This window comes from Coturnix japonica, chromosome 28, assembly GCF_001577835.2.
Source record: "Coturnix japonica isolate 7356 chromosome 28, Coturnix japonica 2.1, whole genome shotgun sequence".
Classification (NCBI taxonomy): domain Eukaryota; kingdom Metazoa; phylum Chordata; class Aves; order Galliformes; family Phasianidae; genus Coturnix; species Coturnix japonica.
In genome coordinates this window covers 253,029-272,565 of record NC_029543.1, presented here as the reverse complement: position 1 = coordinate 272,565, position 19,537 = coordinate 253,029, and the positions used below count along the sequence as shown (strand labels likewise).

General features: G+C 49.1%; 1 protein-coding gene across 5 annotated transcripts; it reads left to right on the top strand.

The window, feature by feature from the left end:
• Nucleotides 1–2,418: 2,418 nt before the first annotated feature.
• SLC1A6 (solute carrier family 1 member 6) lies at nt 2,419–19,221 on the top strand. 5 transcript variants are annotated; one of them, XM_032440967.1, is made up of 13 exons: nt 2,419–2,749; nt 3,672–3,928; nt 8,826–8,990; nt 11,525–11,762; nt 12,185–12,322; nt 12,542–12,746; nt 13,177–13,219; nt 13,938–14,278; nt 14,734–14,967; nt 15,789–15,983; nt 16,425–16,559; nt 17,004–17,107; nt 17,741–19,221. In XM_032440967.1, the coding sequence occupies exons 4-13, from the start codon at nt 11,549–11,551 to the stop codon at nt 17,770–17,772; spliced, it is 1,641 nt and encodes a 546-aa protein (XP_032296858.1). In that variant the 5' UTR covers nt 2,419–2,749; nt 3,672–3,928; nt 8,826–8,990; nt 11,525–11,548; the 3' UTR covers nt 17,773–19,221. The 5 variants fall into 5 exon arrangements, with proteins under 5 accessions (XP_032296858.1, XP_032296857.1, XP_032296856.1 ...); XM_032440965.1 differs by having other exon boundaries at nt 2,420–2,749; nt 3,858–3,928; nt 11,520–11,762; XM_032440964.1 differs by having other exon boundaries at nt 2,420–2,749; nt 11,520–11,762.
• Nucleotides 19,222–19,537: the final 316 nt, after the last annotated feature.

Here is a 19,537-nt window from a genome sequence, read left to right as displayed (position 1 = left end):
ACACACACGGTGCCCAGAGCGTGATGTGTTTCTTTACACACAACCTGCAGAGCGTGGAGCTGAGCACGTTCTCGTGTCTCATCACACAAGAACCGTCATTTGCACAGATTCACAATGTGGCTGAATTTGCTCCAGTTTGTGTGGAATTAAAGCCTGTCCCAAAGCGGACATGTCCTACAAACTGAGGCAAACACTACTGAATTGGTGTGAGTATAATTACCCGTTATGTGAGTATCTAAAAAACAGTAATTACATTTTGAACTTAAGCACGTATTCTGGTACGTTTCTCCATCGCAGAACATTGTGCTTCACAGCCTGGAAGCTGGTGGAACCTGTGAGAGATGGCAGCTCTTATCATGGAAGAGTTGGGCAGCTTTAATTGTGGGCACTGCTGTGCTGTGCTTCCCTAATGAACGCACGGCACTGACAGTGCGTGGTGTGACCTAGTTCAGGGTTGTGAGTTAGCAGGAATTTACCTCCCAAAGTTACACTCTCTAGACCTTAAGAACCAGCAGGTCACAGTGTGTTCCTTATCCGTGTTCTAATTAGAGCTCGTGCTTCTCTGGTATCATTAACACAAGAGAGGAAAATTGACAGTTTAATGCTCTCAGAGTTTGGAGGCCGGATTCTGGTTTAATTTACCTATAAATCAGTCTATAACAATATCAGAGTAGATGTGATTCTGGCACTTTATTACTTCAATAAAAAGTAAACTCCACCCATACCAACTTTACAGTTCCTGTGACTTTTAGAAATTAATTACAAGAGTTATCTGTACCCTGTGAGCTTGTCAACTTGCTGATATAACTAGAATCTATTTCGGGTGCACGCCATTAAGATACTATAAATGCCGTGCTTTCTGATTAGTACTATTGTTAGGTCAGCATTTCTAAAGGGACATGGCCTAAAAGTCACCATGACTTTGACAAATTAAATGTTTTTTCCACAGCAGAGCTCTCCCTCCCTCCCTCTCAATACTGCTCTGTTTGAAGGCTTGCTTCCTTCTGAGGCTTTGTAATTTGGATGAGCTCAGTCTGCCTCCATCACCTCACATCCCATTTATCCGCCCCATCCCTTTGCCATGGCTGAATGTTCAAAACCATCTCAGACATCACGTTCACTTCACCCCTAGTCAAAGATGAGCAGAAATGGCTATTCTGGTCCAAAGCAGTAACCACGACTACCTCTATGCTGTGTGAAGCTGATGTGTTAGCACTGACCCTGCTGCCCTACAAGGCTGATATCACTGACATGATGCTCAGATTGAAATGTGGAGACTGGGAAGTACAAACCTGGTACAAACCAGGCACAAACTTCCCTGGCTGCTCAGCTACCTGTTTGACATCGTGTCAGAGTTAACTGACCTGGAACTGAGCAACTTGGTAAGATTTTAATCTATAGATCCCAGTGACTTGCTTGGACCCATATAGCAGTAGTCAAATTCATGTACCACTGTCCTGATACCTTTGTTATGTAGCTTTGTAGATGAAGACTATGACTTTTCTGGGATACAGTCCCGTTTCCTGCTGGCACACAGCGCTCAGAACCTGGGCTCCATAAGCCACCACGTAGCCCTTGTCTGCGGCTGCGATGTGACCATCAGCGCCCACCAGGTGGATCCCCAGCACAACAAAAGGAAACTCCCCGGGCCCTGGGAGCGTCTTTTGGCTCCTTCTGAGCACAACCACGAGATGGCGAAGCAGGACTTCGTTCCGCAGGGTCTCACTCAGAAATTTCCCTTCTCCCGTCGGTAGTTTGTTCTGAATGACGGGTTATCTATCAGCCATCATGACTTTTACCACGACAATTCTGTGCATTTAGAATGTCTTAGTGGAAAATCTCTCATTGGGATGTTGCTTCACGTGTTGGAGATGGGCTGCTGATGGAGCTGGAAGGGCTGCAAATGATGCAGGCTGTGAAAAGAGCCACATCACTGAGGCAGGTTCCCTCATATGCTTTCACCCAGCACTAAACATTGTTGTCCTTAATGGTAACCAATGTGAGTATGTCTTCAACACCCAACTGTAGAATTTTATTCAGCATTTGATTTAAATTGAATTTTTAGGCTGGGATGCTCAGGGCTCAGGAAGGAGCTCATCTGGCATTTCACAGGGAGCCTCGTGTATGGCTGTGTGCTCCTTTTGTTCTAACTTTGCACATGGTTCCTAATTGCTGTCAGATATTAGCGCCACTTGCAGTCACTTTTCTCTCCAGGACAAGCCGTGTCCCTCAGCTCTCTGCATTGCAAAACCTGAATTCAGGCCTCCTGGCTCCATCCCTCCAGCAGTTCCTGCTGCCCTCTGCAGCCCTTGCCCAACATCTGCCAGCAGTGAGGGACTGGGGCATGAGTCCTGCTCGTCCCACACCGCTGTCTGTGCAGCTGGCAGATATCAGTGATGCACTGAGGGTTGCACTCACACTGGCTTCCAGCCCGGTGGGGAGGGCAGCAGCGTGGCCTCGCTCTTGGAGGCCAGCAAGAGTCAAAGTCAATAGGAGGAGAAAGAAGCAAGTCAGATGTGATGCTGTGTGGGGCTGGCGGGTAACTGCTCCTCTCTAAGGATTTCTTTCCCTCTCAGCTCGGTGCCTGGCTTTTCTCTGCAGCTGGGAGTTTGCAAATGCTGTCATTCAGATTTGGCAGGCACAGGTTGGGCCTCTGGACAACGCTGGGCTCCCTGCTGCCGCTCGAGCCCTCCCGACGCTTCACTCCAGGTGGTGCATTGCATGAAGGCACAGTGAAGGCTCTGTAAAGGTAATGCTCGGTTTGCTGACTGATTTTGCAATGAAGGAATTGTTATCCATACGGGAGATTCCAAACTTGGAAAGGACTCCTGTTCCAGGGGAAGTATTAAATGTGCTAAGACTTGCAAATACTGGGAAATACTTCTTCTTCCTGGGGTTCATAGATTTTGTGCCGTTTCCCATTCTCACGGCAGTGAGTGATGATGGAATGTCTCTAATACAGTTTGCTCCTCTTACAAAATGTGTGCTCCTCCAGGCTTTGTGAGCTGAAGCCCCACACCTGCTCCTTTCAAGAAGCAGCTTTCATTTGTGGTTTCATATAAGCAAAGGCAGGACACTGACTGTCCCCTCACTCACTTCAGTTCCATCTTGCACATTTCCTGCAGTAGCTATGCAAGATATGCACTTAAACCAGAACTTGAGAATGAAGTTACGTGCTGGATGCTGGAAATGTTGGTTAGAGGGAGCAAACTTCCCTTCTGCAAATGTCTGTCCCTCTTCTGATACCTTATTTTAAAATAGCTGACCTGGAAAGTGGTAACAGACCTCCCCCATCAACTCATTTTTGAGGCAGTATTTCAAATGTGTGGATAAAACTTAGACATGCATCTAAAAATCCATCTGAGGGGATGCGTGCAGTGGACTGGAAGCATCAGTAAATAGCCTTGATATTCAGGACAGAGGGAGAATCCTTCAGAGAGCGCTTCCTGCCTGCACCTCGCTGCCCTTGGCAGTGCCAGGAGCAGGTTATTGCTGCAGGGTGTACGCTGGTTTCTTGGGCAGCTGTGGAAACTTGCCCTGCACTTCCTCGTGTATCCAGTGATCACACACAGCTGGGTGCCTTGTGGTCATTAGTAAACGAGAGACTTTTTTTGGGGTGTTACATTAAAAGTCTGAATGTTTGTTTCTCTATTTGCTGTTTAAACGTGTAGGATCCTGAGATGCCCTCTGTATTCCTTCAGTGGGAAGTATTAAAAGGAGCTCAGCAACAGTAATTCAAAGTGTGGAACATAGTTTCCAGGATTTACAGCTGCTTAATTCCCATGGGATTTATTCCCGGCTACTAATGGGTGTATGGGTGACCTGAGTGACATTGTAACACGAGGCTTTCCACCCAGGCACTTGCAGGCATTTCTCGCTTCCTAACGGGATAAAACACCTACAGCGAGCACAGCTGCCAATCCAGAAGGTAAGAGTGTGTGGATGGGAGGGAAAGGGCAAGGATTAAAGAGGAAAGAGGGGAAAGGTGTGCAGAGACAGGCAGAGAGAGAGACTGGGGCTGGTAGGACTTGAAAGCTTTCAGATCCTCAGCCTGACAGTGTTCCTTCAACACTGTAAAGCTAAATATATGTGCTAGGATTACTTTAGTCTTGCTAGATGGATATTCAGAAGTAAGAAACCCCCCTGTACATCATTTAACCAACTTTACACAGGTTAGCAGATTTCAGGTTATTCTGGGGCAGGGATATCCATTGCTGATCACATAGCAGAGGTGCCAGTAGTGAGAACATCACACAAACTGGTTTCTTGTGCGCTGCCTGGCCAGAGCCACAGGAGAAGCAGGTTCTGCTGGCAGCCCAGTTCCGGATCTTCACCTTTCATGTCACCCTGTACTGACTGTCAGCAGCGCTAAAAAAATCCAGTGAAACAGAGCAAAGGAAGCAGGACGCTGCTCCATCACTACTCCTTATCGTGGTGCTAAGAGGGCTGAGCTGATAGTGCGGGTGTCCTGGTAAATGTGACATGGCAGCCAAGCAGAGCAGTGGCACAGCAAGCAGATAATCACCCCGCCAGCAAGGCTTGCTTCCTAAGTGCCTGAGTGTGCTCTGCCATGACCAACGGAGTGGAATTTTCCAGCTGGTTAGTCAGGCTGTGCATGCCACGCTCCTGGCTCCCCACCGTGGCCGCTTGCTGATGCCCGTTTAGCTTCAGGCTACAAACGATGAGATTTCTCAGGGGCTTCTCCTAGGTCAGGAACAATCACTGGAAAAGTAGATCAGAGAGCTCACAGAGGAGGTGGCCTGATAAGCTGTGAACGTGCCTTCCCTCTAGCTCAGTTTCTGTAATGAGCTGTGAGACAGTTTCGTTGCTCTGTTGACAGAGTGCAGCCAGCACCACTCCAAGACTCTCCATGCTGCTGGTTGGGCTTCGTGTGCTTGCCTGAACTAAGCCTGACGGCCTCCTGGCCACTGCCTCACCCATCTGCTTTAAGGTCTGCAGCAGGGGAGAGGAAGAAAGCTGAGAACTCAGTGAGGATGCTGGGTTAAGGAAGGAGGCATCTCATATAGTGTACAGCCAGCCCACGGCACCCTGAGTGCTCACAGCAGCCTCCTGAATCACCACCCAGCACTGCATGGACAGCTGGGTGTTTAGGGAGACAGAGGCCCCAAACCCACATGGCAGACCCCAACCCTTCTGTAGCTCAGCATGAGGCAAAATGTTCACTGAAACATAAATTTTGGAGATCTCTGTGAAGATCTGACTTGGGAATAGAAGACAGGGAACCCATTAAGATATGCATGTGTGTTTCCATGTCCACATTAAGTAAGGCATGCTACAGCCCCTTGGTGTGTTACTGTCAACATTAATATCAACACTAAGCTCAGCTCAGCTCATCTACAGCAGCAGCTGGCTGCTTCCTCCAAATTACATACATAAATATGAGGGTCAGGTAGATCCAGGCTTATATAATTTGCCTGGAATTGTGGTGAATTCATCACCACCAGGAAGGAGTAATGCAGGTTCCGAAATGTTTCTAAATAGTATATTCCACTTAAAAGAAAATTAATTAACACAGGGCTATTCCTGTCCTAAAAAAGGAGGTCAGACTAAATGATCAGAAATGGTCCCTTTTGTCCTTGTAATGTACACATACACAGAGTTGGGAATTGATGGAGAAGAGCATAATGCCAATGGTAACACCATGTAGAGAATACCAGAGAAAATGGGCCAAGTTAAATTTGGACAAATATATCATCAGAGCAGCAGAAGTATTGCCAGCCTGTTTTCCCAGCTCAGAGAACCGTGTCTGCATTGCACAAAGCACATTCCCAGTTAATGGGCAAGACATTGGGTAGAGTTCAGTGTAAAAACACAGTAAGAAAAGTGAAAGAAAGGTCCTTAGGAAGAACTTGTTTATGGCATGACAGCTGAATAAAGCCTCTTTCCAATACGTAAGGTAGAACTTCTAGACAGTTTGTATTGCTGGGAGGAAAGCAAAGGGCTGAAAGGAAGAGTCAGAGGTGGGTTTGGGCAGAGAAGGGAATCTCAGTGACTCCTCACAGCTATTCCCACTATTGGCGGGGGGACTCGGGTGAGATTGTCATGAGAGCAGCTGTCTGTACCAACAAGGTGGAAATCTGGTTGTGAAGCATCATTACAGCTCAAGCGGGAGCAGATCTGCATCAGTCTGATCCCAAATAAAACATTTCTTTACATTTCTCTTGGACTTTTCTGCACTTCACATGTTGAAAGAGTTTAAATTTTGGCTTTTTGTTTCAAAATAGGGCAAAAATAAATGTCGAAATATTGGCTTTTCCCTTAGGAAGGAAATGCCATTATTTGAGCAGCTCTGCTTAACACAGAGGAGATTCATTTGCAGAAACTCTGCTAACTTGGAATGAAGGTCATGGCTGCATAATTGGACTCTGCTCCCTGGGCCAAGCGAGCAGCACAAGATACAAAATTAATCCCAACCCCCAAATTAAGGTTACTGTAACAAGGAGAAGCAGACCACAGAATTGCAAAATCCAGCAGAGGAGGATTTGAGGGATTGCTCAACATATCAGAAAATCACATCTTCCCCATGGCAATTTGCAATGGGGAATCTGGCACCTGGGTTTTTGCACTTGAGATTGATGGCAGCATGTTTCCTGGTGTGTTCTTCTCAGCTGCTGGGAGAAACCGAGTGCTGTCAGAAGGCTGAAGCGATAAATGCTGTTAATCAATGAACCTGTGGGGCAGTGGGCACAGCTTTCTGCTGGATGCTGCCCAACCCAACACTGAATCTCTCTCTGTTGGATGACCAGAAGCCCAGAGCAGAGTTTATTTCAGGAGTCCATTGCCCAGATCCTCATTCCTTTAGGGCTGCACAGAGCCGCAGGCTGAGGACATGCTTCAAGAGTGTGCAAAACAAGCTGGGACGTTTTTACTTATGAGATTAATATAAATCTTTTTGAAAGGTCCTTTGTGAAGGAGCTGGAAGGAAAGCAGTTCCGTGCAGCATTAGGTTGCTGTGTGTGTCCTGTTTTGTAACTTGAAGGTGCCTGGGAGTTGCCACAGGTCAAAGTCAAAATGAACTGTGAATGAAGTTGGTGAAAGAGAAGTTCTAAGGCGCTCGCCATTGTGTGTTTGTGGCTAAAGAAAGCACAGGGATATTAAATGGGGTGTAAGGAACTGGGTAGGAATTAGCACAGATTCTATGAGCCAAGCTGAGCTGCAGGCAGAAAAGGTGGAAACAGGCAATTAATCACCATTAATCAACCATTTTGTGCAACTGCTGAGCTGGCCAAGTGCAGGGCAGCTCTGCCCCTCTCTGGGTAGTGCCAGAAATGCACTGTGCATGTGAGGAGCGCTTTTGTGACTGCAGTGGGCAGCTAACAGTGAGATCAGGTACAATCCTATAGGGACAGATGCTGGCTGAGAGCTGGCATAGAAGCCATGAGCCACCTCCCCTTCCCTCTGCTACTGAGAAGAGGCCTTTTGGAAGGAAATCAACTCACATTCCAATACATGCGTTGTTGAGATGGTGACTGATGCTTCGCAGCACATGGGTTTGGCTTTCCAGCCCCAGCTGATGCTCACATGAGCTGAGACCTCATTGAACTTGTGCAGCCTTTGTTGGAAAACCTGTGCCCGTTTCCTCTGTTTACAAATGAGCCACTGAGTCATGTGCAGCAATTTGCCTGGTGCAGGTGGTGTGTCCTTGTCTCCTGATGCAGCAATGGCCTGTGTCTGTGCTGATTTGGCAGATGGAGGAAGGAAAATGATAGAACTAGTCGGGCCTGCAGGCTCCAAAGCCCCGTGTTGTCGCCTTGTGGGTGAATGTCTGCCTGCTGCTGCAGGAAAGTCCCTGTGTGCTGGGAGCTGAAGCTGAGGAGGGCTCTCCCCTTCGTTTTGAGTCTAATGGGAATGGAGGGCTCAGGGGCATTTCAGCTCCATGAGCCAATACTGAGGCTTTGATCTGCCCCCTGCTGGAGGAGTCACGCTATGGAGCAAGTTCTGGCTGCAGACACAGGGCATTGCTGCTATTTTGCACTGGGGCTGGGCATGGAGCAAGGCCCCTGCTCTGGGATCACTGGAACTGGTGGGTGAGCTGTTTGTCTGGTAGGAATGGGAACAGAGGTGCTGCTGTAACCTCATCGCTGGGGCTTGTATTTGGGAAGCAATTTTTTCACTCTGCCCCCCCCCCCCCCCTCGGCTGTGTGATGCTCACAGCCTGAGCTGGGCATTAATGTAAATATTGAGATGCAGGGCTGCCACTGAAAGGAAGCACAGCAGGAATGGACATTACACAGATCAGTGAGCAAAGGCAGAACCTCCTTCCTTGAAAGCAGAGTTTGGCTCCCTGACAGACCGTGCTGTTAACACATTTCCTTTGCACACTCAGTGAATGCGCTCTGCCTTGGGACTTGCCTGACCCACCACCAGGAAAATGCAGCAATTTGGCACAGACACATGTCCAACCCCTTGGGCCACGGTGGACAAACCAATTTGGTGTGTCTGATCTCTGAGGTCCTGCTCACACGAATGGGGCTGTGAAGGATCTGCCTGCTCAGAGGCTGTTCCTGCACACAGCCGCCCCTCGCAGGCAGCAGGGGATGGGAATGGGGATGAGAGCTGGTTCTTGGTTAACAGCTCGCCCTGCTCTCCGTTACTGCTAACTCTCTTGTGTGAGGAGGGAGAAGAAAGAGCAGTGGTAGCGTTCAACCCAGTATGGACTGTGTGCAACATCACGGGGACAGGTGCTTCTGTCCTCTGGTCTCCTGCAATCATCGAAGATTTCTTCAGTCTCCTCCTCCACGCCACTCCCCCACCCCTATTGCCATGTATCCTGAGCATATTACAGTCTTCCTTTCCTCTCTCAGGAGGCATTGCTCAGAGCTCTCTGCTAACGCTGTGCCTTTCCAAGGAGAAAATCCTACACCCTGCCTTTGAGCTTCGAGAATCAGGGAACAAAGCAACTCAAAATAATCCCCTGAGGAGAAAAAGACCCTTTTGTCCTCCTGCCTGACCGCTGACACTTGTTCCAGGTAAGCGGTTCTGTTGGGAAATCTGAATGCATGAATTGGAGTGATGAACAATCCAGTGATGGGACAGGGTCAGGAGGGTGGATGCAGTTTGCCTTGGGCACAGGAGTGGGGGGCAACAGGGACAGCTCTCTCACTTTAGGAGGGGGCACTGCCCACCGGGAAATGCTTTAGAAGTGGAGCTGTATTTGGGGCTGGGTGCCATAATGGTGGGCAAGTGGAGAGAGCCAGCGTTGTCACGGGACATTGGTATGGTTGAGGGCTATGGGGAGAAAAGCACTTTTCCTCCATAGGTTGGATTTAGGCCCCCAAACTGCTGCTCAATTGGTCACCACTGTCACTGTGCTCGGCAGTGATGGAATTCTTGCCCCATGCACATCCCCCTTTGGTCCCCAGCACCCATGGGTGGGCCCAGGCAGATCTGTTCTCCTGCAGTGCCTGTTGTGGAGGGATGGGTTGGCTGGCAAGGAGCTGGGAGACGAACATGGGCAAGTCCCAGTGCTTCTCGAGTGCAAAGCCCTGCCAGGGGCTGCTATAGCAACTCAGCAATATCTGAGCCCACCCCAATTGGGCTGGCAAATGGAAACCTTCAGCGTAGGCACTTTGGTGTCATTGCCTTTAGTGTGTGCTGCCCTTCTAAGGACAAGCAATGGGTTGAGCTGCTAAGGCTCCAACCCATGTAGCAATGAGGGTGTCCCCAGCCCATGGCCCATGAGCCATCTCTGTCCTGTCCCACTCAGAACTGGGGGCAAAAAACAGGTAACAGCACGGCTGCTGGATTCAGTAGCAGGCACTGAGCTACTGCTGGGGGAGTGGAACAGGAGGGGGCACCCAGGGCAGCCCCTATGAGGTGCTCATTCTTGTCCCAAGCCCTTTCCCAGCCCCTCTCCTTCTGCAGAGATTCCCTTTCCCTCCTCCCCCTTTCCTGATGCTCCCCTGGGAGACTTCCCTCCCTGAAAATCCTACTGCTGTTGACATTAAACACGACAGCAGAGTTTCCTTGGAGACAAGAGAAACAGTGGGCTCCAAAGTGCTGATTATTTCACAGTTTCTGGCTGGCTTTCAGCAATGAAATAAAAAGAAGAGAGTTGTGATAGAGGGAAGAGGGAGCCCAGGGCAGCCAGCATTGAGCGGGGCACTGTCTCTGCTTTTCCATTGCCACCTCTTTAAAGCAGTGTTTCCTGAGCATCCCCTGAGCAGCAGCACACACCGGGCCAAACTGTGCAGCTCTGGGGCTGCTCTGCCCCTCTTCCCAGGCCCCAGAAGGGCATAAAACTGGAGATAGACTTTACCGTGGGCAGGTCTAATTTGGCTTCTGCCAGTCCCGGGAGGAAAACTGGCTAATTAGATTAACCCTTCTGTGTTATTCCACATCAACATGAGCAGCAGGGGGGACAGCAATGTCAGTATCAGCATTTGAATCATTGTTTCCTGTCCATTTGTCCCAAGTGCTGATGGCTCTTTGATGTGGCTCTTTGAGTCCATCCAGTTCAGTGCATCCCAAAATGCGGTTTGTCCTTGGCTGCCAGGGCACACTGAGCTGAGCGTGCATCACCAGCACCTCCAGACCCCTTCCTGCTGAGCTGCTCTCCAGTTACTCATCTCCCAGTCTTACCTATGTCCAGCATTACTCCATCCCAGGTGCAGAACCTGACAGTTTCCCTTGTTGATCTTCAAATCATTGCTAATCTCTCTGAGCTCCAATATATTCAAGGCTTCTTGTCCCTGCGCCTCCCAGTTTAGTTTAGTGGGAAAAACTGCTTAGCAAACTCCTTTCCCGCATCCAGACAATTGATATAAATAGTGAATGCAGAACTGAGCCCTGGACTACCTTCCCTTCATGCACCATGGCCTTACCCCAGAAGATCAGATCCCTAAGGCAGGACCTTCCCTTGATGAACCTGTGTTAACTATGGATAACAGCTTCGTTCTTTGAACACAATGATAAATGGGAAGATGGCCACACAAGACACTGTAAAAGTCTTCCTTCCCCATTTTTTACTTTCAGCATCTTCTGGCTGCTGGCCTTAAAATAGTCAGCATTCCTCTGGTTATGTGAAACTTCATTGCCAGGAACAAGGCATTAGTTTTGCAACACCGGGCTTTCTTACAAAATATCCTGTGCTCCCTCATCCAGCCTTGAAGTCACCTCCAGAGCTGCTCTCTTGAATATCTCAGTTCTTCTGGCAGAGCAGAGGCTGGAGAAGCAGCCATGATTAGGAAAGCTTTCACCAACAGACCAAAACTACTGTTTCCTTCCAGGAAGGAGAATCCATGCCATTGCAGGCTGCTTATCTGCAAGAAGTGTGTTTTGACGACCTGCTGCAGCAGCCAGAGAACTTTCGGCTGATGCAGTAGAGAATATTTACACAATTTCAGACTGGTGATGCAGTGGGAATGTGCTGTGGAAAGGGCTGCTGGATTGCACATTCCCACTCCCCACCATCTCGCCTTCCTTATATTTTCTTCTCAAATCCTTGGTAACAAGAGTCTCATTCATCTCCTTTTCCTCCTGTGCTCCCCCCTGTCCAGCACAGGCAGAGCAGCTGCAGGGACTGACCATGAGCGAGCAGAGCCACGTCAACAGCCTGTTCCTCAATGAGGATGCAGCCAAGCGGCTCCACGCCGAGGGCCGGGTGCAGCGCCTGCGGCAGGCGGTGCAGAAACGGGCAGCACGGGCCAAGAAGAGGATGAGCAGCATCACTGCTGACAGCGCAAAGAGCTTCTTCCGCAGGAACGCCTTCGTCCTCTTCACCATCGCTGCCGTCTTGCTCGGTATGGGGCAGCATTGGGCGCTGGGTGTAAGCGGGGGGAAAGTCTGCTTATCCCATAATGGTTTTGTTTTACTGTAGTGGTTTGGCTGGGGAGATGGAGCTGAGGGGGCCCTGTGCCTGTCGCTGCTCTCGTAAGAGTGAGCACTTTGGTGGTCATGGTCTTGCAGGGAGCAGAGCCCAGCAGAGCAGCATGAGGTGGTGGTTCAGCACAAGGCTGCCATGCATATACATGTGTAGGGGGGAGAGAGCAGGCAAAGAAAACTAGAGCACAGCATTGTAGAACAGAAAGAGCATTGTGCTCCTTTGGGAGGGGAGGAGCAGAAAGGAGAAGCAGAAGAGGAAAGCAATGCTGTAGGTTGGAGCGAGGGCAGGATACCAGCTCGCTATGACCCACGTCCATTTACATCCCTTATTGACCCACAGGGATCATCCTGGCCTTCTCCCTCCGGCCCTACCAGCTGACCTACCGCCAGATCAAGTACTTCTCCTTCCCAGGAGAGCTGTTGATGCGCATGCTCCAGATGCTGGTTCTTCCTCTCATTGTCTCTAGCTTGATTACAGGTGAGAAGAGCAGTTGCTATATTTCCAAACTAAGCCTAAGTCCTATAAATGATCATAAGCTTAAGCAACTTCCTCCCATATTCATAACGCCCTGGAGCTCCAAAGTCTGTCCCTTGCACTTCCTAGAGACCCAGCTCTCCATCCCTGTCCCCTGCACACTTTGAAGCTTCCTCTAGGATAAGAGGTTTGCTTACCTTGTCTGTCTGCTTGACTCCCCAGGAATGGCCTCTCTGGATGGCAGAGCCTCAGGGAAGATGGGTATGAGGGCTGTGGTCTACTACATGGTGACCACAATCATAGCAGTCTTCATTGGCATCCTCATGGTGGTCATCATCCACCCCGGGAAAGGTACAAAAGAAAACATGCACCGAGAAGGCAGAATTGAGCAGGTGCAGACCACAGATGCCTTCATGGACTTGGTGAGGTAGGTGGACCAGTCAGCCACATGTCAGTCCATACTGGTGAGAGCACACTCCTCCACTGAACATCCCTTTGAACTGCCACAGCTTTGGGTGTGTACAGTCTGTGGCCTTCCAGCTGCTCCTGCGATCTGTGATTTGTGCTTAATAAGCCAGAAGGATGGAAAGGATCATTTCTGAGGCATATGTGCAAGTTACTTCATTGCTCAGCCTGCTTTGACCTTTTAGGATTTTGAATGCATGTGTAGAAAGGTCATCTACATCCAGATCAGCTTCAGATCTTCAGCCAGTCAGAAAGGGACAGTTTTCTCCATAGGCTGGCACTGTGGCTGCTGTGACAAACAGTATTTCTCTTGGGCAAAGGCCTTGGCCATGAAGCCCACATTTGCTGGCAAGTCAGGCAGGGCAGTAATACTTTCCTTGTTTTATCTGCAGGAACATGTTCCCACCCAACCTGGTAGAAGCCTGCTTCAAACAGGTATGAGATCCCACCCGACCTATGGCCTTCCTTTGCACGCTGAGCAGGAGAATATGTTACAGACTAATTCTACACAGGGTGATTACAGGGATTGCTTTTATATTGCCTTCATGCTTCCCTAATTCCAGGCACTCAAGGAGGTGTTGTAGTTGTTAGTCTGTATTGTAGCATCCCCAAAGCAAGTGACCATGATAATGGACTAGATACAAGTGAGCACCTTTAGTCCATCAAGTAAAGATGGAGCATCTGATTTGCAAGATTATAGATACATCCAAAGGAGAGAGCAATCCTATCTTAAGACCAAAGATATGGACTTAAAAGTAACAATGACTTAAAATGAAAGCAAGAATTCAGATTGAGATTTTGATTCAGTTTTCAACATTGAAACAAACTACCTAGGGCAGAACTCTGTCTTTTAAATTTGAGATTAAAAAAAAAAGGGGGGTGGGGGGGTGGGTGGTGTTTTGGCCATACACAAGTTAGTAGATGGATGAAGTTCTCCAGATGCTCCAGCGCTCTCTTTTGACTTTAGGCTCTGTGAACTTTTCAGCCAAAGCATTAAGGCTGGGAGGTTGAGAACATGCAGGCAAATGTCCCACCAAGAGCAGTGAAAACTTGCTGTGCTCTCTGTTCTTTGGGAAGGGATAAGACAGCCTGGCATGTCCTCAGCTCCTGAGTAAAGGCCTGGGGGTGCATCTGACAATCTCTGTCATTTCAGTACAAGACACAGTACAGCACCAGAGTCTTCACCAGAACCGTCCTCCACAGCAGCAATGTCACAGCAAATGTGGCAACCACTCAGCTCCCCACAACAGAGAACTCCACCGGCATCCTGGAGAATGTCACACATGCCCTGGGGACCATCTCCGAGGTGCTGACCTTTGAAGAAGTCATTCCCATCCCGGGCTCAGCCAATGGGGTGAACGCGCTGGGGCTGGTAGTGTTCTCCATGTGCTTCGGCTTGGTGATCGGCAGCATGAAGCAGAAGGGACGGGCCCTGCGGGAGTTCTTTAACTGCCTCAACGAAGCCATCATGAGGCTGGTGGCCATTATCATCTGGTGAGGAGCACGGCCGGTTGGAGCAGGAGGTCTGCAGGTGCAGTTTCCGCTGACCTGATGAGAAATGGTGTAGCTTTAAGGATGACATGCATGGGAAAAGTAGATGGGCACAGCTCTCCTTTGGCTCCATCAGGCTGGAGGGAAAAGTAATAACCCAAAAAAGATTTGGAGGCTCCTTATAGCCCCCCCAGCAATACCATGAGGAACTCTGAGGAGACGTATAGGAACCTGGAAGGAGGAAGAAACCTCTCCCAGTGCCCAAGCTGTGCACACAGCTGGTTTTTGACTCAGATCTCTCCACATTGCCAGAAAATAAACCAGCAGTACGGTCTGCCAACCAACATGCTCCTGGTGTTGTGCTGGCTAATGGAGGATGTGCCCAGAAAGCATGTGCTAAAGCAGGTATGGAGGTGAGGATATCAGTTCTGAGCACTGTCTGTATGTTTCATCCACAGGTACGCCCCAGTTGGGATCATGTTTCTAATTGCTGGCAAAATCCTGGAGATGGATGACCTGGCAGTGATGGGGGGCCAGCTGGGGATGTACACCCTCACTGTCATCGTCGGGCTCCTCATTCATGCCCTCTGCATCCTGCCGCTGCTCTACTTCATCGTCACCCACAGGAACCCCTGGGTATTCATTGCAGGGCTTCTGCAGGCCCTCATCACAGCCCTGGGCACCTCCTCAAGGTACAGTGGCTACATTGCCTTGGGTAGAAATGAGGTTGGAGATGGTGTGGATATTCTGGGGCTGCTGCTTTGGTTGCCCGCAGTGCAGCACTCAGGTCTCGCTGCTCCAGGCACTGACAGCATTTTGCATCGGTCCAGACAACTCATTCAGAGCAGAAAGATTCCCAGTTCCCTGCCCAGGAGACCCCACAGTCTGCTCCTCTCTACCCATCAGCTCACAACCCGCAGTGCTCACAGACTGTGCTTGCAGCCCTGAAACACTCAGCTCAGGACACAAACCGAACCCTACTGAATCCCAGCATTATTTCCTATGCACACACCTCCACACATATACACTCACACACATTTGCACACTTCTTTTTTTCTGGGCACATGTGCTGTGTGCAGCTGGTGTATCAGTTTCTCCTACACGCATTTTCACACTGAAACAAAGAAGATACACTCACATGCTCTTTTCTTATGTGCTAAGATGAGGAGGGGAAAGGATGTGAGTTTTTTAAGAGCTGGAAAAGGAGCTTCAGTCTTGAAGCTCAATTCTGTGTGCTCAGAATCCCCCAGATCCCCTTCTCTTGGTGTTACACCAGCACCACACAGCCCCTGCCCACCCCCCTGAGGAAAGCTGTGTCTGAACGTGCAATGCAGCGTGCACCATACCGAGGAAGCCTTGCTTAGACTGTTCTTTCTCCTAGCAGCATCTGGCCTCTGGCTCACATGGCAGGGTGAAAAAGCAGGTGGGTAAGGTGACAACCCAGGCAGCAGTTTGGTCCCCTCAACGCAGCCAGCACATACCTGATTCATGGTGTTTTCTAAATTCCTTTCAGCTCAGCGACTTTGCCCATCACCTTCAGGTGCCTGGAAGAAAACAATGGTGTGGACAGACGCATCACGAGGTTTGTTCTGCCTGTGGGAGCCACCATTAACATGGATGGCACCGCTCTGTATGAGGCCCTCGCTGCCATCTTCATCGCGCAAGTCAACAACTACGAACTGGACTTTGGGCAGATCATCACAATAAGGTGATTTTTGAAAGGGTTCTGTGGTTTTGGGAAGGGCCCCATAGCCAGCCCTCAGTTAAGCCTGTTTTGCTGGCTTGCCTGAGGGGCTTTTGTATTCTTCTTTTGTTTGGAGATATGGAAAGGGAAGGTGAAGCTTCCAGGCATGGAAGCAAATAGGGTCTGGGTGCCATGTCTTTGAGCCCTCCTTGAGACCTTACTGCAATCTCAAGTTGGAGCCACCCTTTGGGCAGAGCTGCTGTGTGTGCTCTGCTATGGATGGTGCCTGCAAAGTGGGCTGGGTTCCATCTGATGCCCCACATCACCTTCCTTCTCTGTGACCAGAGCAGAAAGGCTGCCAAGTTGTTCCGTAGATAAGGCACTGAGACTATTCCTGACACTTCTGCAGATGTGACCACCTGTATTCTTCCTTTTGCTGAGAGATGTGCTTTGCTTTTCCTCCAGCATCACGGCCACAGCAGCCAGCATCGGTGCTGCAGGCATTCCCCAGGCAGGGCTGGTGACCATGGTCATAGTGCTGACATCGGTGGGGCTGCCAACTGAAGACATTACGCTGATCATCGCTGTGGACTGGTTCCTGTGAGTTCTTTGCTCTGCCCTGTGCTCCCTGTGTCTGCACTCCCAGTGTCTCTGCTACAAGGAGGCTCAGTGATCTGTATCAGGAGGCCTTTGCACAGAATCCCTCTCTGATCATTTGTAGTCAAAGCAGCCCAAGTCTACTCCCAGCCACAGCTGAATGGTTGGAAACAGTCTCTCCCAACACCTCCATTCACTGTGGGAGAGGTGCATGAGATCAGGACTGGCTGGAAAAGGTCACAGCTCCTACAATACTGAGTTATCTCTGGCACTTACCCAGTAAGATTGCTTTCAGTGAGGTACTGGAAGTCCTACGTGCTGCTGTAACTGCTGCAGGGTATTTTGGTTTGCTGGGCTGACGGCAGGTTTTCAATATTCAGGTTTATTCAGGTTTTCTTGAAACATTCTCCATCCCGTTACGTATCACTTTTCTCTCTGATTTTTCAGAGACCGCCTTAGAACAACCACCAACGTCCTGGGGGACTCTCTGGGTGCCGGCATTGTGGAGCATCTCTCCCGGCAGGAGCTGGATGCGCAGGAATGTGAACTCGGTAATTCTGGGATAGAGAAGAACAGCCCTGCCAGCAGCTCTGCCTGCACAGCAGCAGCTTCAGGCGCCCCAACAGGGAGACAGCACTGTGAAGTTGGGCAGCATCACACACTCGTGCTGTGTAAGGCCGAGACTTGAAGCAGCTCAGCGTGGATCACAGCACGCTGCTCAGGGGAACTGCTCAGTTCCTCCTAAATCCCAGTGAGGTCTCCTAGTGAGGTCAGAACTGAACTTTGATGAGATGGCTGTATCTGAAGGCTGGATTTTAACCTAAGAGTTCTAAGGTACCCTGTGTTAGCTTGCATCTACAGTGAGTTAAGACAGCACTGACTTAGCATTGACACAGCTCAGCTCATCAGTGAGTCCAAACCAGCAGAAGGAGCAGACCTTATAATATCCAGCCGTTCATGATGATTTCACAGCAGCACAACAGCATTGCCTGCACCCCACTGATGATCCACGATAATTCCTACACCATTTTAAGTAGAACTGCTGCCCAGCCAGAAATGTCCCAGCCTGTTTGTGCAGTTGATTATTGTTATTAAATATGGTAATTTCTGTTTATCTGTATTGAATCACATCTTGCTTTGCTTTTCTTTCTCTTTCTCTTTTTTTTTTTTTTTTTTTTTCACAGATTATTTGTCCAACTTCTCACGGAAGCATTGAATTCTACTCCTGAAGAGACTTCCTGTAAATATATATAAAGGGCAAACCAAGGGATGAATTGGAAGCAAAGATGGTTGGATTGGACTCTAGCTCCAATGGGAATTAATTTGGGGAAGCCCTATGACATGGGGTTGTGCAGAGAGTCAAACTAATTGATCACGAGTGTCCCTTCTGGCTTTATAATATATGCACGTGCTTTCTGGTTTAGAGTTACTGCAGAGGGTCCTTCTGGTTGTTTCCAAAAGCCATCAGAAAGGATCCGAATGGTAACCTAACAAAACTCAGCAGGACTCTAACCTGTTTTCAGTTGCTGTCAGCAGATACATAAGCATATCACAAGGGGGGCTCTCCATACTGCGTTGCATTGGCATCATCTCAGTCGCTCCCACCAAGCAGCATGCTCCAAGCCTTACCATGTGATTTCCTGCCTTCAACAAAAGATTAACAGAGCACAAATGAGTAGATGGCTCCTCTTCCACTCCTGCAAGCCAGTTTGCTGTGGGGGGTTTCAGAATTCAGCTGATGTGTTTTTGCTCTGGTGTCTGCCCGAGTTGTGTGGACAGTTATTCTGTTGCTGATCCGAGGACAGGCAATGCTGAACCCTCACTCTTGAAGCTGTGTACTTAATTTTGACACCCAGTGTGATTTGCAAAACCATTCCCATCTCCAAAACAACAGAGGCTGTTTTACATTACGGTAATAAGTCTTCTACAGCAAGGTTTATTTGGAAGGTGTCTGCTAACTGTGAGCTGTAGCTGCTCCCAATGTGTACACCCCAAGGTCTCGAGTCCTCACACTGTCCAGCTTTGCAAGGAGGCGAGCTTTTAAGAGCTCAGCCAGGAATACAGAAGTGTTTGTACTCCATCTAAGCCCAAACTCTGACCTCGTACCAACTCAGCCTTCAGAACTGCGCAACTGAAAAGATTAAATCATTTTATCAGCTGTCTCTTTAAGTTATCAGCTATTTGGGAGCGTATGCAGTCTTTTCTTTACTGTAGTACTGCTGCTTCTAGTTGCAGAAACACAGCAAGTTTCTTCTCTTGGCAAATGATGTATTCCTGATGATTGGGTGGGCAACGTTTGGGCTGAAACGGGGAGCTGCCTCAATGCATGAGGAGCTCCTGGATCAGGACACATCCCTTCAAAGGGAATTTTAGGAGAGAAAATACATAAAATATGGATTTTCACACATCAGGCCGTGGATCCCGTTCATTCTGTGGTTTGTGCACGTTGTTTCAGAAGCCAGATCTGCCCATGAAATCTGGAATCATAAAATCTTTTGCTCTCCCCAGGGACGAAGGTGGTAACTGGAAATCACTGCTGCAGTGTTGTTGCATTCGGGCAGTCTGACGGTGTTAATTCCCAAGGCCTTTCTTTCCATGCTGTGAGTTTCAGTGTCAATAAAGATAGTTTGCATATTTGAAAAATAAAGGGAATCTTTTTCCACGATGCTCTTATATGAACCTTTTTTCCCCCGTACTCTTTTCCCTCAGAGCCATGACCCTACAGAGTCAGGGATGCCACGTTCGGCATCGTGTGTTACAAAGCCTTCTCTCCTTGTCTCTGTGCCACAGGTCAAGTGCTAAATTCAGATTGTTACAAGGTCTTTCCCCAAAGCTTTCCCTTTGATGCTGTCTTTGGCGTATAATCTGCTATGGCACAGCAGCACGGGGCTGGCTTACTTGCTGCACATGCTGCACACAACTTCTGCATGGGAAATCGACCCAAAGGTTTCTGGAGCTCAGCAATAATGAATTAATATTGC

Coding starts and splice junctions, on each gene's coding strand:
- SLC1A6 (XM_032440966.1), top strand. CDS start 11,549: ATGAGCGAGCAGAGCCACGTCAACAGCCTGTTCCTCAATGAGGATGCA. Junction 12,747..13,176: donor GCCTTCATGGACTTGGTGAG/GTAGGTGGACCA, acceptor TTTTATCTGCAG/GAACATGTTCCCACCCAACC. Junction 14,968..15,788: donor GCCCTGGGCACCTCCTCAAG/GTACAGTGGCTA, acceptor AATTCCTTTCAG/CTCAGCGACTTTGCCCATCA.